General features: G+C 36.7%; 1 protein-coding gene across 7 annotated transcripts in view; it reads right to left on the bottom strand.

The window, feature by feature from the left end:
- Positions 1 to 1,204: 1,204 nt before the first annotated feature.
- Positions 1,205 to 17,191, bottom strand: part of CEP162 (centrosomal protein 162) — a 42,071-nt gene continuing 26,084 nt past the window's right edge. For 4 of the 7 annotated variants that reach the window (XM_014055117.2, XM_087718800.1, XM_087718802.1 and 1 more), the window contains 12 exons: positions 17,038 to 17,175; positions 15,652 to 15,764; positions 13,454 to 13,559; positions 12,595 to 12,721; positions 11,343 to 11,506; positions 9,725 to 9,829; positions 8,343 to 8,573; positions 6,257 to 6,909; positions 5,268 to 5,409; positions 4,062 to 4,160; positions 3,327 to 3,461; positions 1,205 to 1,609 (listed from right to left, as the gene is read on the bottom strand). In XM_014055117.2, coding sequence (XP_013910592.2) covers positions 1,400 to 1,609; positions 3,327 to 3,461; positions 4,062 to 4,160; positions 5,268 to 5,409; positions 6,257 to 6,909; positions 8,343 to 8,573; positions 9,725 to 9,829; positions 11,343 to 11,506; positions 12,595 to 12,721; positions 13,454 to 13,559; positions 15,652 to 15,764; positions 17,038 to 17,175 — 2,223 coding nt within the window. In that variant the 3' untranslated portion in view covers positions 1,205 to 1,399. Of the gene's footprint in view, positions 1,610 to 3,326; positions 3,462 to 4,061; positions 4,161 to 5,267; positions 5,410 to 6,256; positions 6,910 to 8,342; positions 8,574 to 9,724; positions 9,830 to 11,342; positions 11,507 to 12,594; positions 12,722 to 13,453; positions 13,560 to 15,651; positions 15,765 to 17,037; positions 17,176 to 17,191 lie in introns of those variants that run through there. The other 3 variants (XM_087718801.1, XR_015697085.1, XR_015697084.1) reach the window with 3 other exon arrangements.

The raw sequence follows: 17,191 nt of genomic DNA, 5'->3' as shown, positions 1-17,191 counted from the left end.
GACCAAGGGGGCAGGAACTGAATTCTTCTTTTCTAAAGAGACAGTGGCCATGTCCTCCCTGAAGGGTTCTCTCTCTCCTCGTCTACCATTGGAGGCAATGGGTTGCTTTTCTCTAAGAGGGAGATCCCAGATTGCAAGATGGGGCCAAGAAAGGGCTTCCTTCTAAAAGAACATGAAGAAACGCCAGGCTCAGCTCTGCTTTCACACTTGAAGAAAAACCACCTGGAAGTAAGAGACTGACAATGCTGTTATTAAAAGTAAAGAGAGAGCTATGAAACATCAGCATAATCAACAAGGGAATGAACGGTAAATGGAAAATTTGTGTCTCAGGAGAGCAGGTATAAAGAAAGCTGATGTTTTGTTGTTGAAGAACATAAGCCAACACAACAGTTTTCAAATATTTTATAAAAGCCAAATAAGATTCTAGAATATTCTACGAATTACTCTTATGCTGACTATTTGCTCAGAATGAAATACACAGTTTATTTATATGACATTTTTGATAGTAACAATCTTAAAATGGCTTAGCCCTACTCAGTAGACTTTGACTGTAATAATTGTTTCTATCTTGAATGAGCTGTTTTATGTTACATAATTTTACATAGTTGGTCTTTGACTATAAAGGTCTACGGTCATGCAATTAATAAGGGAAGATATTCTATTCTTCCTCCAAATCCACTCAGAATACCACATCAAGTGCTCTAATTGGACAGTAGATTAGGCCAGTGTTTCTCAACCTTGGCAACTTGAAGATGTCTGGACTTCAACTCCCAGAATACCCCAGCCAGCGAATGCTGGCTGGGGAATTCTGGGAGTTGAAGTCCGGACATCTTCAAGTTGCCAAGGTTGAGAAACACTGGATTAGGCCACAATCAGCTAAGATATTGGGTATTTAGCAATATTTCATGGGACAAGAATCCAATTAGAGATTATAAAACTGAGTAGGTTTTTTTTTTACTAACTATTTTCACAAATAAAAATGATGCCCAGAGATTTTACTGCAATTGTTGGAAATAACTATCATTTTTTGCTGACTAAAATAAAAAAAGCAGGACTGGTGAAAAACAACCATTATGTTCTGTCCCTATGGTTACCAGTGCCTCATCATCTCCAACTGCTGTGTCATCCAAGTTTCCCAGAACTCTTGTGAGGTAAAAAAAAAACTGGTAATGTTTACAAAAATCTAATCAAATTTACTAAAATGTTTAGTAAAATACATTTATTTTAAAATGTGAAAAAATTTAAAGGATTAAAAAAAATCAGATTTAAATTCCAGATTTAACTCCATTTTTACAGAAGAAATTTGGATCGAGTCACAAACACTAACCAGTAAGCTTTACAGAATTTCAGCTTATTTCTATTTTTATTAGAGCTCTCAGTCTCTGATTAGCTCAGATGTTCAAATTTTCCAATAATTTTCTGGCATATTTGAGCTACTTGGTGTTATAACAACGCCTTGCTTCTGCAACTGCCGTAGGACATCTAACATTGAATCTAGTTCAATGCGGAATTTTTCCAGTTCTTGATTCTTCAACAGAGCAAGTTTCTTCCATTTCTCGGTTTCCCGAAACTGTTCGACTTCTGCACTGTATCGTGTTTGTTGTATTACCTGTACAGCATGAGAACAGTTATTGCAAAACACATGCCCATCAATATCTCCAAGTCTGTTTTATTCTTAGAGCATTTACAGCAACAATTACGGCAAAATGTAATAGAAAAAAATTATTGCACTAAGGGATATGCTTCACGGTACCAGTCCACGGGGTTTAAGGTAAACTCTTGTTAAGTGTTTGTTATTCAGATGTTTCTCTGAAAAAAAATCTCCCATGGCTTGTAATAAATTCAGTTCATGAGTACCAATATTGCCCACAAGTATCTTTGCAAAATTAAAAAGATGGGATGGCCCACTGATTCTAGAAGAATGGCGACTTGGCAACGTGAAATGGCCTTGAAAAGTAATTCCGAGACCTAATTCTTCATGTAAAAATTCTATGAAACAGTCTTTGAATTGATTAAAAGCCCTTAATTCTAGACTCTTCATTATGAGGAGAACCTACAAAAATTTGACAGGGGAAAAAGTGTATTGGCAAATTTAAAACAGTTGCCACAAATGACTTGTTTTCTTGCCTTTAAAAAAAATGATAGCTTCAGAAGCTAGAACTGAGAAAAGACTACACTAGCAAGGAGAGGGAAGGGAGGCTTTCTTTCCTGGCTTCTGACCTCTCACCTGGAAAGGCCTTAATTCCCTTGTGTCCAAATCTTTACTCTAGTGTCCTTGGAGGAGGTAGGGGAGGATTAAGAAAACACCTTTTTGAATTCACCCTACTGCAAGGGCAGATGCTGATTCACAGGAGCTTGGCAACACTTTTTTAGTCATTTAGTCCTTTTTCAGAATCCAGTGCTGCAGGCTATCTGTAACTGAATATTTTTACCTTTGTATTACTGTATTTTTCGGAGTGTAAGACGCACCAAGATTTTGAAGAGGCAAATTAAAAGAAAAGTTTTTGCACTCTGCAGACCTCCCAAAAACGGCCTGTTTTTTTGCAAAATCGCCCATTTTTTTGTCAAAAAAAAAAGAGGGTATGAATAGCCTTGGGGGGGGGGGACAAGCAAAAAAACGCCCGTTTTCCACTCATTTTTGCCCTCCCCGGACCCCAGGAGCATCTGGAAGCTTCCTAAAGGCTATATACAGCCATTTTTGCAAAGGGGGCGGGGTTTTGGGAGGCAAAAAATGCTGTATTCAGTGTATAAGACGCACCCAGATTTTCACCCTTTTTTTTGAGGAAAAAAGGTGCATTTTATACTCTGAAAAATACAGTAAATCAAAGAACCAGAAGGGACTTGCAGCATCCTTCATCCAAGCTGCGTTTTTAAATAACAATTTGACTACTTCTTACTGTCTGGAAGTATATTACATAGACACCAGAGAAGTCTGTAATGAAACCAGTCTTCTTTTGCTGCATGGGAGTACTCAAGTGTGATACTGATAACCTCCCATTTTTCCTTGACTTTTCTCCCACAGCTACCTTGGGAGTTTTCCAAACTGTCTAAAGCAAATTTACAGGCTTCATCTTGGGAGATGAAGAATGGAAGAGGGAGCAACACTTTTCCACTACATTGATGGAAGGAATTCTACTAGTAAGAACAGTTTATTGCATATCGCTGTAAACCCATAATGTTTATAATGATTTTTCAACATACAAATTAATGACATCTGCATGCTTTCACAACAGATTAGAATCCCAAAGCCAGAAAATATTTACTGGGATTCTGAAAGGCTTATAAACTATTTACGTTTTAAGATTAATAATTCCTTGTTTTCTTACCTGCTGAAGTTCTTGCTCTCTCTGTTCATAACTGGTTTCTAATTGTTTTATTTTTCGTTCCAGATATGAAAAGCGTTTCAACTCCGGATTCTGATTCTCTCTAGCTACTTTGAGCTCTTCCAATAACTTTGCCACCTGGAAGGCAATTTATGTAATGATACAGCATTTAATTAAGCTGATTAACCAGTATTAATTCAATTATTTAACCTATACAAACATACATCAACCACATAAAAGCATGATTTTATTTGTGGGAGAATAAAGGATGCAACATTTATAGAGGTTTTTTTTTTTTGGTGTTCCTCTATGTTATCAGCATAATTGGATGTTACTAAACCTATCCTAGATATACACAGGTAGATCTCATTTAAGGATGGTCATTTGGAGCCAGCAACTCAATCGCTAAGCATTGTGGTCATACAGTGAGACAATATAACTGTGACATTCTAAAATGGCAGTTGCACTAATCACAGTTGCCACTGTTAAGCATATCTTGCATGATTGTAGCAACTTGCAGTCACATGATTGCCATTTGTGACTTCCTGCTGGCTTCCCCATTGACTTTGCTTATTGGAAACTGGCAACGGAAGTCACAAATGGTGAATACGTGACTGTGGCACACTGCAGCGTTGTAACTGAGACCTGACGGCCAAGCGCCTGAATCATGATCCTGTGATCACGCACCAATTCACAAATTGCTGTAGTAATTTTAGAACACTTTAGATTTCAATTTACCTCCTTCTGAAGAATGGCCTCCCTCCTTTGTGAAACCACAAGGGCTCCTTCCTCCTTTTGCAGCTCATGAACCTGCTGCTGAAGGTACTTAATAAGGCTCTACGGAAAGGCATAAATAATCTCAATGATCAGATTATTCTAAGTTTTCAACATGACATATTTTAATTTTATCATAAAAATATGGTGGTGTGTAGCCACTTCCACATTAGTAGTAAGAATCTGCATTGATTAGGACTGGAAAGAGTATTGTGTTACCTTAGCTGTTCTACTTAAAAAGCAGATAACATGCAAAGAATTATTTCAATTCCATATTTTTAATGTAATTTTTATTGAAGAAATGTTTAACAAGATTAAAATGAAACAAATATTAGAAAATAAACAAAATAAGAATACTGAATAAAAAAAAGAACAGAAAAGGAAAAAAGAAAAGGAAAAGAAAGAAAAGATTATAAAGAAATGACTACTAATCTTTTTGATAATAGTTATAAATACGTTTATATATTTTACAAATATATAAATACGTTTATATATTTTACAAATATATAAATACGTTTATATATTTTCCTCTAAGGCTACATCATAATTTCTTTCCCCCCCATAAATTATCCTTTCTAATCCTCAAACCCCAGACAATGCTCAATCTCATATCATTTTTTTTAAAAAATGGGATGAAGATGATATAGAGACAGAAATTGATAAAATCTATAGAATCAATACACAAATCATAGGTTCATTTTTCTCCTTTCTCAACAAAAAATCCATAAGGGATTTCCAGTCACTGATAAATGTTATTGATATTTCTGTAATCAAACAAATTACTTTTGCCATCTCTGCTAGTTCTGTTAACCTCACAAACCATTCTCCCATTGTGGGTGTTTAAGTCTATTGGTGAAATGCTGCTATAAAACATGAGGTATGCTGTTCTTTCTGACAAAGTGCAAAGAATATCTCTTGGTATATTTCTTACCTTTGCAAATTGTGTAAGCACAAAATTTACACAAACATGGCATTCAGAAAAATATAGTACAGAGGTTTCTATGCCAGATCATGGAATGAAAAAATTACTTGCTGTAATGGCAAGTATGTACGAAAGATACAATACGCCGTGAGCTTTATGCTAATGTTGATGCCTATGTGTGCCTGTTTGTATCTGTAGGGTTGTGATGTGGCATGTGTGTGTGTCTATCTCTCTCTAGCCAATTTTACCTCTTGAGATGAAATCTTGCTGTTCAGTTCTGCTGCTTTGGAAGTAGAATATTCTATTGCTTGCTGGCATAGAATCCTCTCCAGCTCCTTCTGGTGCGATACTTTAAGAGTAGCAATATGACCTTGTAACTCTTCTTTTGCCCTATAAGAACAGTGAAAAAATAACACTCCCTGTTGTACTAGTAGTTTCTGCAGCTGTAAACTCAACCATAATTGTTCTCCCCATTGTTCTTTTTTTTTACACCACTCTTATATATGAGGAATAGGGGACAGAGAAGAGAAAAAGACGTCCGTTTTAGGACCAATCTTAAGAGGGCAGTTTAAATCTTTAGTTCTAATAAAGCAAACAAAAGATTCATCATCAATGTCATTGGAAAAAGGACCAAGGCAGAGCCAAAAAAAAAGAAAAGAAAAAGAAATGAACCATACCATTTCTATCAATCACAATTTAAATAAACAAGCATAATTTACAAAATGAAATAATTTATGCCCTAAACAAAGTTCTTAGGAAATTATGCATAGTATGGAAAAACAATGTACGTATGATTTCTATTCTCATTAAATAGACCCCTTTAAAAGATTCGCTCTAATACTAGCTGACCAAAAATACTTGTCTAATTAAAAAAAAAAAACATTTAAAAAAAACCCTGTGTGTTTGACCTAGTGGTCCAAATGACTGCAAGTACCACATGTTAACCTCCATAATTTATTTAAGACTAGAATTGTAATTTAGATTGTATTTGTAATTCACATCACTGCATGAAAAGTCAACTGATGTCATGGGAAACTTGACTTAAACTGCAAGGGAAAGCTTTGATTTAGTCTCGCCCTGCTGAGGAGTGTTCCTTCTAATGGACAGAGACTGCCATTTTTTCTTGGGGTTAGGGTTAAGGTTATTAGGGTTAGCAGTCATTATTACTCCAAGGAATGAGTGGCCCTAAGTAATAGTGTAATAGTGTGTTAAAGATTGTAGATAATAAAAATACTACCTTCTCATAAGTTCTTCAGCATTTGCCAAAGCTGCTTGAGATGATATCCTTTCCCCGCTTAGTTCTAGTTTCAACTTTTCCAATTCTTCTTTCAGGAGGGCGTTTTCTTGTTGGACTTCTGAAATGTGAGCGTCAGCAAAGACATTGGGCTGGTATATCTTATCTTTGAGATTATCAGGGGAAAAAACGGGATTCCTGGGGACCTTTTTCTCAGGGCTCACAGTGTCTTTTTCCAGCATTCCTTTTTTATCGAGTCTTCTTCCAGAATTTGTACCGGAGAGCATCCTCCTCCTCTCTTTTTGAAGCCTTTCCACAGTTTTGGTGAGGTCTTTTATCTCCCGGTTTTTGGCAATCATCTCCTGATTGAGCCGAACCAACTGGGCCTTTGCACGAGCCTGCTCCACCTGATATTCTAGTGACTGCAGATCTGTGTCGTCATCTCGTGGGTTCTTCTGTCTTTCTAGCTGAGCTACCTGGCTTCGGAGGGAATCGATTTCAGCCTGAAGATTCTGCACAGTCTCCTGGTGGGCTTCATTGACCTGACACAGCTCCCGATCAAAGCTGGATGACTTGTCTTGAAGCTTCTGAGGCTCATTGAGCAGTTTATATGCCAGCAGTTGTTCAAGTTCCTCAATTCTTTTCTCATATTGAAGCTGTAAAGACAGATTGCAGGAAGTAAAGATCCACCTATATTTGGTTTTACTTGCTCTGAATTTCAAAGGAGGGTGAATTCATGGTTCCGTAACAACCCATGACTGTGTTTCCTAAATAATCACCAGGGTGGATCCAGACAAATATCCAACTATGGCACTTTGCATACCAACCTAATAAGTGTATTATCTGCCATCTTTCCTAGATGTAAGCCACCAAGCCATATTCCTATAGGAGTACCAGTGCTATGAACAGAGGTTCAATGAAGTATGGTAGAACACATTATTTTCCTACTGCTTTGACAACACTCATTTTAAAAAAGACTCTAACACCAATAACTAAGAGTGAAAATATTTTAAAAATACAGTTTGTTGAGTAGCATAAATAACCCAAATAACAATTACGTGCAAGTGTTTGTACACATCTTTCTAGGAAAGTTAAAAGTCAACTTGTGATGCTAAAGTGACAAAGTAGGGCCACTTACATGCATGATTTAGCTTACATAAATGTAAAATGAAATACAAGTATTGGATTTTGTGAAATTGTACCGGGGAACTTTAAGGAAAATGTGATAATGTGGATCAGTGTGATGGAGAAGAAATTTTGTAGGGATTTTGGAAAGGAATAACCTAGGTGTCAGCCAGTAATTTCCCAGCATTATCTTCTGGACATGGCCTGATTGAGAGAATTGGAATCATTGGAAAACAAGGCCCAATCCTGCCAGAAGATTCAAAAGCATACTATGATTTATTTCTTTATTGTAATGCTGTCCATCTTTAATTGATTCTGGCTCACAGCATAAAACAACAAAGTAAAAAAAAAAATACGTAAAAACAAACAACATCTTGAATCCTATCAGCAACAATGTATCATACATGCAAGAAGGAGTTCCAACCAGCTATGTCCAAAGCCTAGGAGAAGAGCCAGATTTAAAAGTCTATCCAAGATGCATCAGAGTATTAGATATACCCAGAAAAGCAACCAGAACCATGGCCCTGCAAGCCAGTTTTCAGCGTAACTCATGGTTACCAAAGTGATCAAACAATTTTAGTACATCTTGCCAGAAAGACCAATTGAAATGGGCCTAGATAATTAGTGCTCAGAGTTCTTAATCAACTTTCTCAGAATATAATGCTTGAGACAGGTTTATAATTGCCAAGATCTTCTGCATCAAAGGTTTCTGCTGAAGCCCTGGCTCATCTTCACCAGTGTTTTTATAGAAAAGCAATAATCACTCTGTTCTGTTCAGATCAAACGGAAGCAAGTAATGCATTCCTTATTATTTCTACTAGTACAGAGTAGATTGCAATTTGCAATGGTTTCATCCATACCAAGAGGCCTTTCACTTGCAGTCAAATTGGCCAGTTTCATTCTTCTCAGCTGTCAGCTAGTAGATTTTAAAAGAAGCATTTAAAACATTAGCGAAGTAGGTCACCTTTATTTTTTGAAACTGCTGTTCCATGGCACGGAGACTTTTTTTGGCTTCGTCATCTTTACCCTCCAGTTCAGTTTGTAACTTTTTCACTCTTCTTTCAAGAAATTCCACTGTATTATTTTTTGGTGAAGCATCACCGTCTCCCTCAGAAGCTGCAGCAGCAGCAGCGTATATCAAAGCTGGCAAAGAATTAGGATATCTTCTCTTCAGAATCCCTTCCATTTCCTTAACCTTTCAAAAGACACATTAAATTCAATTAAAATAAAAAACCACTTAGGACAGTGGGTCTCAACCTTCCTAATGCCACGACCCTTTAATACAGTTCCTCATGTTGAGGTGACCTCCCAACCATAAGATTATTTTATGTTTTCCGTATTTTTTCAAAAATATGTTTTCCAATGGTCTTAGCGACCCCTGTGAAAGGGTCATTCAACCCCCAAAGGGGTCCTGACCCACAGGTTGAGAACCACTGACTTAGGAGATAAAAAGGTTTAGAGGAAAGGAATTTTAATTTTACATTTTCAGTGATAGAAAAACGTATCTGACAATATTTACACTGAAATATTAAACACACCTAAGGATGTTTGTTTCATAGTTGAACAGTACAAATGATGCAGACGATGCCATTAATAAGCTAAAGGTAGAATCCTAGGAGTATACTGAATAGAACTAGTGGGATTTATAATTGACAGTTCAAGTTATAATTTAGAATTAACAATTTAACTATAATCAATATTTGACACATGCTTTCTCACAAGCCTCAGTTGTGAAAATGACTTACTTAATGAAAAGAAAGAAAAAAAGAACTCGGGGGCAAAAAAAAATATTTTGCATGCTAAAAATATCAGAATAATCCTTTTAATAGTTCCATCTAAATTTGGGATAGATAGACATGCATGCCCATAGATCGTTTCCCAAAACCTGTATGTTAAAAAACATACATTTCAGGCATCTAGGGAAAGAGCAATGAAAAGGCATAGATATATAATTTTTTTAGATTCTCTGCCTCAGAAAGCGACTGAAATATCTGAATTACTGTACATCAGGGCTGTCAAACTCGTGGTGTCACGATGTCGTCATGTGATATATTTCGACTCCCCCCCTTTTGCTAAAACAAGGGTGGGCATGGTGAGTGCATGACGCAACCAGCCTGTGGGCTGGGAGTTTGACATCCCTGATGTACATGAACTAAACATCCTTCCTTGGACATTATTTTAGTATGAAGATTATTTGGCTTTAATTCCCTATTCCCACTCTGGAAACTTATTTAACAATTTTCTCCCCGGAAAAGAGATTTAAAGCAAACACGGTTAAACCACCATTCTAATTATTAATGAAAGTAGATACTAATATAATACAGGAAAAAGGACTGCATTGCATACCTGCCGTTCAAGATCTTGAATTCGTTTAGCATCTGCTGCCCTATTTTTTAGCCGTGTCCTTTGCTGGGCAGAATGATGTCCAGCTTCATTTCTAAGTTTTTCAACCTGTGCAATACAAATAAAAAGTATACTAAACAATCCATTCAACATTCCCGTAATACAAAGCATTTTCATTTTTTTTTTAATGGAAGACTTTTCTTAACAAAAACAGGAGGACTGGAACCTTGACATTGAATTTTCTCAGTAATAGCTGGAATAGCTTGATGTTAGGTGTGCCTTGCTCTGATGATGTATCAGGAAATAGCAAGTCATCCTCTCTATGATAGCATTCACATTAACAAATAATTTCTCTGTCTTCAATAGATCTTTACTGTTTTTTGTTTTAAAAAACTCTTAGTATTTGACCTTTACAGCAATAATTTTAAAGCCTGATAGTCAACATACAAGTTGCTTTTCATTCTGTCAATTCCATATCAACGTGGGACTCTTTTATCAATTTGACTGAGATTATAGGTTGGATTGTAAGTACAATATCACTAATAAATAATTTCAATGTATGTACTTGTGCAACTAATTTGACTTCTAAAATTCTATTTTTTTATGTATTTGGGTTACCAACTAGCTCTATTAGCTAATAATGCTAATAAAAATAAAGGAGATGATATACTTGTCTTGTGTCTCTCTTGTTTTATACATACAAAATATTTAATATTGCATACTGCATTATTTAATTTATATTTAATTTTGTATATTGCAAATTACAATTAGAGGAATAGGAAGGAAGGAAGGAAGGAAGGAAGGAAGGAAGGAAGGAAGGAAGGAAGAAAGGAAGGAAGAAGTTGATATGAACAATGAACCTGAAATTCTACCTTCCTTTTTATTGAACTTGTAGAAATGTTACATGTGACAGAGAAATCATCACAAAAATGATAGATGAAGGAACAGTTTATTTATAGAAGTTGATCTCACTCATTCACACTTCTGTGTGAATGAATGTTGTAACCTGACATTCTCAAACTATAAAATTTCAACATATTTAGGGCACACTGATTATGCAATGGCCATATTACTGGCCAGCCAACCAGTAAAAGAGAGCATTGTAGATGGAGTCAGTTTGCATTCCAAGCCTCCAACCATGCATTTTCTGGGCTACTTCTCAAAAGAGAAATCTAAAACTCTAAAATATAGAACAGTTTTATGCCAGGGTACAAATCACACTGTCTCTTAAACTTAAGATCTCGGGATGTCAAGCAGAAATCCAGGCTGATTCCATCACCTAGGTCTGGTTAGAAGAGAAACTGCAGCAAAAGTAGCCACCTCTGTTTATATGCTAACAGGCTGGAACAGTGCCACTAAAACTCCAATTGCTTATCTAGGGCCCATCTCTCTCCTCCCTCCCCCCATTTGTTTTGGCAGATTATATACTTACAATGAGAAGCAAGATGTCACCATTACTGCAGCCCACCAAGAAGTCAGGCAATAGATTCCCCCCTCCCCACTAAATACATGAACTTCAGGCTACATGATACTCTATCTAAGGGGGTAATTAGGAGATCTGGCACTTGATGCCTTTGCTTTGCATTGGTTTAGTTCTAGTGATGCTTGATACTACAATCACCTCTACTTTCAGCTTATCGATTTCTTCTTTTGCTCCCCTGAGGCGAGCTGCATCCTTATCCAAAAGTTCCTGATTTTCTGCATACCACTGGAGTCTTTTTTGTAAGCGATTAATTTCACCTTTGTAGGACTCTTCCATAATTTTCATTTCATACGATTTCTCACCTAGGAGATAAAACGACTCATGCTTAATCCTTTTAGAAGCATCATTGTTATTTAAACTGTGAGCTAATTTTGTATATAAAAACTTACTTACTTATTTCCCACCTTAATTATTTTTACAAATAGCTCAAGGTGGCAAACATATCCAACACACCTTCTTCCCCCTATTTTCCTTACAACAAATTTGTGAGGTGGGTTGGACTGAGAGTAAGTGACTACCTCAAAATCATCCCACTGGCTTTCATGGTTAAGGCAGGACTTCCAAATGCAATAGTGATATTATTTGGGTTTCTTTTTTTTATAATGAAAAGAAAGCAATACAGGTGTTTTGCAATGCATGGGACCTTAAAAGAGCACATTTTCCTCTAATCTTTAAAGCAGCTGCATTTCTTGCAAAACTGTTTCTGAGGTGTCATGTAAGCCTTACTAAAGAAGTGGCTGCTTTAATCTTTTGTTTACAACCAGTATCGTGCCCAGGAACAGAATAATAGAGTTGGAAGGAACCTTGGATGTCTTCCAAGGTCCAACCCCCTGCTCAGGCAGGTAACCTTATACCATTTCAGTTAAGTGTCCAATCTCTTCTTAAAAACCTCCAATGTGGGAGCACCCACCATTTCTGGAGGCAAGTCACTCCACTGATTAATTGTTCCAACTGTCAGGAAATTTCTCCTTAGTTCTAGATTGCTTCTCTCCTTGATGAGTTTCCATCCATTGCTTCTTGTCCTGGCTTCAGGTGCTTTGGGGAATAGGTTGAGCCCCACTTCTTTGTGGCAGCCACTGAGATATTGGAACACTGCTAGCACCTCATCCCTAGTGCTTTTAAATGGAACATTCTGGCTAGCAAAATGTCTCATACTAAAATGCCAAAGTCACTGCCTCCTCTTGAAGACTCAGTGTGACTGTTGTCTACATATGTGTATATATATATATGCCTGGAGGACACTTAAGCTGGAGCTGCACTATTTCTCAAAGGCATCCCTTGCAGAAACACACTGAATATTAAAACAGAGGTAATATTTTCCATTTTTAAGAACACAACAAAACAGCAATCGTATTCACTGGAAAATAGTCTTCTTAAAACAGGATGTTACCTGAGGCCGAAACAATCTGGGCTCTTGCCAAATCTCGCTCTTTCTTCATTTGTGCCAAATCAACTTCAAGGGCTTGTTTATCTTGCTTTAATTGCTTTCTCTCTTCAAGCAAATTGGCTTCTGCAGCCTTCGTTTCCCACCCATCCCAGCGCAGGGATATCAGAGAAAAGAGACAGACAAAACACGTTATTAACCATTGAACTGAGCCTTCTGTACAGTGTAGAATAATGATAGATCTATCCAAAGATCTATGCCACCGACATACGCCATATTCTCTTTATCAAGAAACCGAGTCTGTCCAAGTGCCCAGGTGAAATTACCACTTAATTATTTATTTACAGCTGCCATTCCCACCAATTCAAGGTAATGTAGATCACAGTTTAGTCTTATGGTAGGAAAGCAAACAAAAAATTAATTTGCAATTTCAGTTCATGATTGGGCAAGTCATAGTGGCTCTATTTTGTAAGTGTTACATGGAAAATAAAGTGAATCTCAACAATAAAATCTGTCAAAAATTGCCCAGCTGTTAAGGGCATCAGCAAGAAAAAAACTGGTCCCTAGCCATAAACTAAAGTTTTCTTTGGATAAAGAAGGCTCCTGAAATTTGGTGGATTGTTAGATTGCGGACTTGGAATGGAAAAGGGTGATCATCTGGTCACAAAGAAACAAAAAGTATTGAACAGAAAATTTTCTGTGTTGATCTGTTAAATCAGAGTAGTATATTTTATCAGCCCAATATAGTGTTTATTTAGAAGGTAAAATAGAGATATTACAACATTATTCACATGCCTATATATTGATGGTATGAACCTGTTGGCAATATTTTAAATATTAAAGCAAAAATTGCAAAAAGGCCTACCTTGGCTGCTCGAAGTTCTGAAATCAAGTCTGTGAAATTCTGATTCTCAGATGGTTTATCATTCTGCACTCCAAGTGATAAAACATTATTGTTTTCCAGCTTCTGCCTATTATAAATTTAAAAAATTTTCACTTTTGTACAATTTTATATTTAAGATAGAAAGTATCTCTATTTTGGATATGTCCTGCAAATGAATCTAACTTTTATATGTATATGCATACTCTATTGCTGACTTCTTTGTTTATTGCAAATGACAAGAATATCTGAAGAATAATTTAGATGGTACTCCTTCTGAGCAGAATAAGGTTTTTTTATTTTTATATTGTGATTTCTTGAATAACTTCCTTTTTGAAGCTATTCAATTTGACTAGCAAGATGATGAGATTCAGAACTTTAGATTAGGTGGCTTATTTACAAACTTAATAAGAAATCTGTCCTGACTCAAGCTACCGTATTTTCAGAGTATAAGACGCACCCTTTTTCCTCAAAAAAAAAAAGAGGCTGAAAATCTGGGTGCATATTATACACTGAATACAGCATTTTTTGCCTCCCGAAGCCCTAAACCCTTCACCAAAATGGCCGTGCATACCCTTATAGAGGCTTTCAGAGGGTTCCACCACAAAACCGCGGTAGACTAAAGCGCGTGTGACTAAAGCGCGGTGACAAAACCGCACCGTCAAAACCGCGCGACAACAGCGCGCTGACAACAGCGCGCTGACAGAAGCGCGCTGTAACATAACCCTAAAAATAACCCTAAACCTAACCCTAAACTTAACGCTAAACCTACCCTAAACCTAACCCTAAACCTAACCCTAAACCTAACCCCAAACCTTACCTTAAGTTAAATCGCGCTTCTGTCGGCGCGGTGTTGTGGCCGCGGTGTTGTGGGTGCGCTTTTGACATCGCGGTTTTAGCACCGCGGTGTTATCGGCGCGCTTTAGTCTACCGCGGTTATGTCGTGCCACGCTTTCAGAGAGCTCCTGGGGGCTGGAAAGGACAGAAATGAGCAAAAAATGGGCCGTTCCCCCCCTCCCCCGGCAGCACTCTATAAGCCTCCATAAGGCTATGCAATTTTTCTGACAAAAAACAGGCCAATTTCCAAGAAAAAGGGGCCGTTTTTTGCTCGTTTTTGCCCACCCCCACAGAACACTCTGCAAGTCCCTCCAAGGCAATTCATGCCTTTTTTGGAAAAAAATGGGGCCATTTTTGCAAACATTTTGGGGAGGTTTGCAGAGTGCAAAACCTTTTTTTCCCCCTTTTGGAAAGCTCTTTAACTGATTGATGAGACTTACATTGATCAAGTGCTGTGCCAGCAGAAACAAAGTCTTAGGTGCTGCAGATTGTCAGCGATTTCCTTCTCTACTACATGGATAAATACACCTGGAAATATCTACCTACCTACCCACCTACTCTATCTCCCTTCCTCCCTCCTCTTTTTTCTCTCTCTCTCCCTCTACTTACCTACCTACCTACTCTCTTTCTCTCCCTATCTACTGTATTTCTTTCTCCCCCCTCTATCTACCTATGTACCTACCTACTCTCTCTCTCTCCCCCTACCTATCTACTGTACTTCTCTCTCTCTCTATTTCTCTCTCTCTATTCCCTCTACCTACCAACCTACCTACTCTCTATCTCTCCCTACCTATCTATTGTATTTCTCTCTCTATCATTTTATCTACCTACCTACCTAACTACTCTCTCCCTCCCTCCTTCCCTACTGTATTTCTCTCTCTTTCTCCCCTTCTCAATCCCTCTATCTACCTACCAATTTGCCTCTTCAAAACCTTGGTGCGTCTTATACTTCAAAAATACGGTACTTCTCTAAAATCGTTTTTTTAATCTACAAAATCTTTTCAAAAGTATTAAGTTAAAAAAGGGCACATTTATCAATAGAATTCTACCCACTTTGTACAGTTTAGAAATGAGGCAATACTTGGAAGGCAACTCTTATCTAACTACCACCCAATATTAGAATGCCACTTAAAACCATTGATTTTGGTGGGAATGGTTACAACTGATTTGTAAGCTAAAACTCAATTAGACATAGCACAATTATAATCACGTTTATTTAGAAGTAAGTCCTACATGTTCAAAAAGAATTACATCGAGATAAACGACACATTTCTTTATTTACTTTAGCTCAGAAATAATAATTTATGCAACCTTATAGATTTTGCCATACATTTGAATAAACTCACTGTAAAGCTGCTAATTGAGTCATCAAACGCTGATTCTCTTTAAACATAATTTCCTCATTTGTTTTGTTATTTAGCTGAAGCTCCTTAACTTGCTTATATAATCTTTCATTCTCCTTAATTAAAAAAAGAACAATTAGTTACTATGGGTTCATGTGAAAAAATGTGCATCGGTATCTGTAGTTTCTAATTCCCAGATCAACAGTAGTTTGTTACATAAAATCAAAATATTGTTGACAGATCTCATCCAACATTCTCCCTGGCTCAGAACATTTATATCACAACAAACAGATTAGGTTGCTTCCCAGGGTTTCATTTTCTGAATCAATAATCAAACCCCAGGAACCTTATCTCTGAATAAATGTGCAAATAAAAAAAAACCTGTGTTTAAAGCAATTCAAATCTAACAATTCCTTGTTACTTTATAGGTCAAAAGTGAAATGTTTCAGAATTTGAATGGGAATCTATTAAATGAATAATGTTGCATGGATAGCAGCACAGAAACTATGGACTTCTGCATATAATTAAATACAGGTAGATTAAAGTGTTACATTGCATTGACATTTTGGTGTGTGTATCACTTGTAGTTTTAAAGTGGCTGTATGTTAAATTATATTACATAAGATGATAAAATTTGGGAGGAAGACGGGGCAAAACTAGTCCTTAAGTCTCATTTCAAAAGTTGCTTCAATGAAAGAACATATGCTGATTGCTGGAGAAACAGCTGGAAGTTTCATTTCTGCTCAACAAGAGGATCATCAACAGAATAGGATGACTAGAACCAATTACAGTAAAAAATTGGCAGGAGGATATACTTATTTCCTGATGCAAATTATGCAAATATTGTCTTCACATATGATATTATGAAATGAAAAAATTTACTAAGAATTTTCAAATTTAGAAATTTGGACTGGACTTGCCATACTAAGTACGCACAAAAAAATAATGTAGATTTCTGTATGCAAATTTATTTACTTCTTAAGAATCGAGTTCATTTGCAATCAGTTATTAATTTGAAACATCAAAAGGTGTCCTTTTTTCCCTCAGGAACAAGGCATTAAAAAGGCAGTAAGATATTAAGATATCTTACTAGAATTGAGGCGGCTGGGTTGAAATCTATTTTTAATATTAAAATACTAGATGCTTTGACGAAGTGATTTCTCAGTTCAAATAAATGCATGGAAATAAATCTAACAAATGACAAACAAATAAATACTGGTAAGGCTTCAAACTGAATTTTCCAAAAATAAGTTATTTTGCTCCAGATTTCTTCACCTTCTTGTTCTGCCAAGAAAAATACTGCTACAATCGGAACCTCTAACACATTTGGTAGGCAGGACAAAAAGCCCAGTATCACAATATTGCTCAGAGTCACAATATGATCTTTACCTGGTGGTATCCTTGGAGAAGAATCTCTTGATTTTGCATTTCTTTTTGGATTTCTTTCAACGTTTCTTCATCGTTAGGATTTTTCTCCCGAATATTTGACCACATTGTTCCTTTTTTTAGGTCCTTCATATTATTTAGCTATGAAGAAAATGCC

The sequence above is a fragment of the Thamnophis sirtalis genome, unplaced genomic scaffold, assembly GCF_051295495.1.
Source record: "Thamnophis sirtalis isolate CommonGarterSnake01/CBP01778 unplaced genomic scaffold, rThaSir2_p1.2 scaffold_6, whole genome shotgun sequence".
Lineage (NCBI taxonomy): Eukaryota > Metazoa > Chordata > Lepidosauria > Squamata > Natricidae > Thamnophis > Thamnophis sirtalis.
Note: the sequence above shows the minus strand (reverse complement) of the source record. Positions and strands in the feature narration are given on the sequence as shown.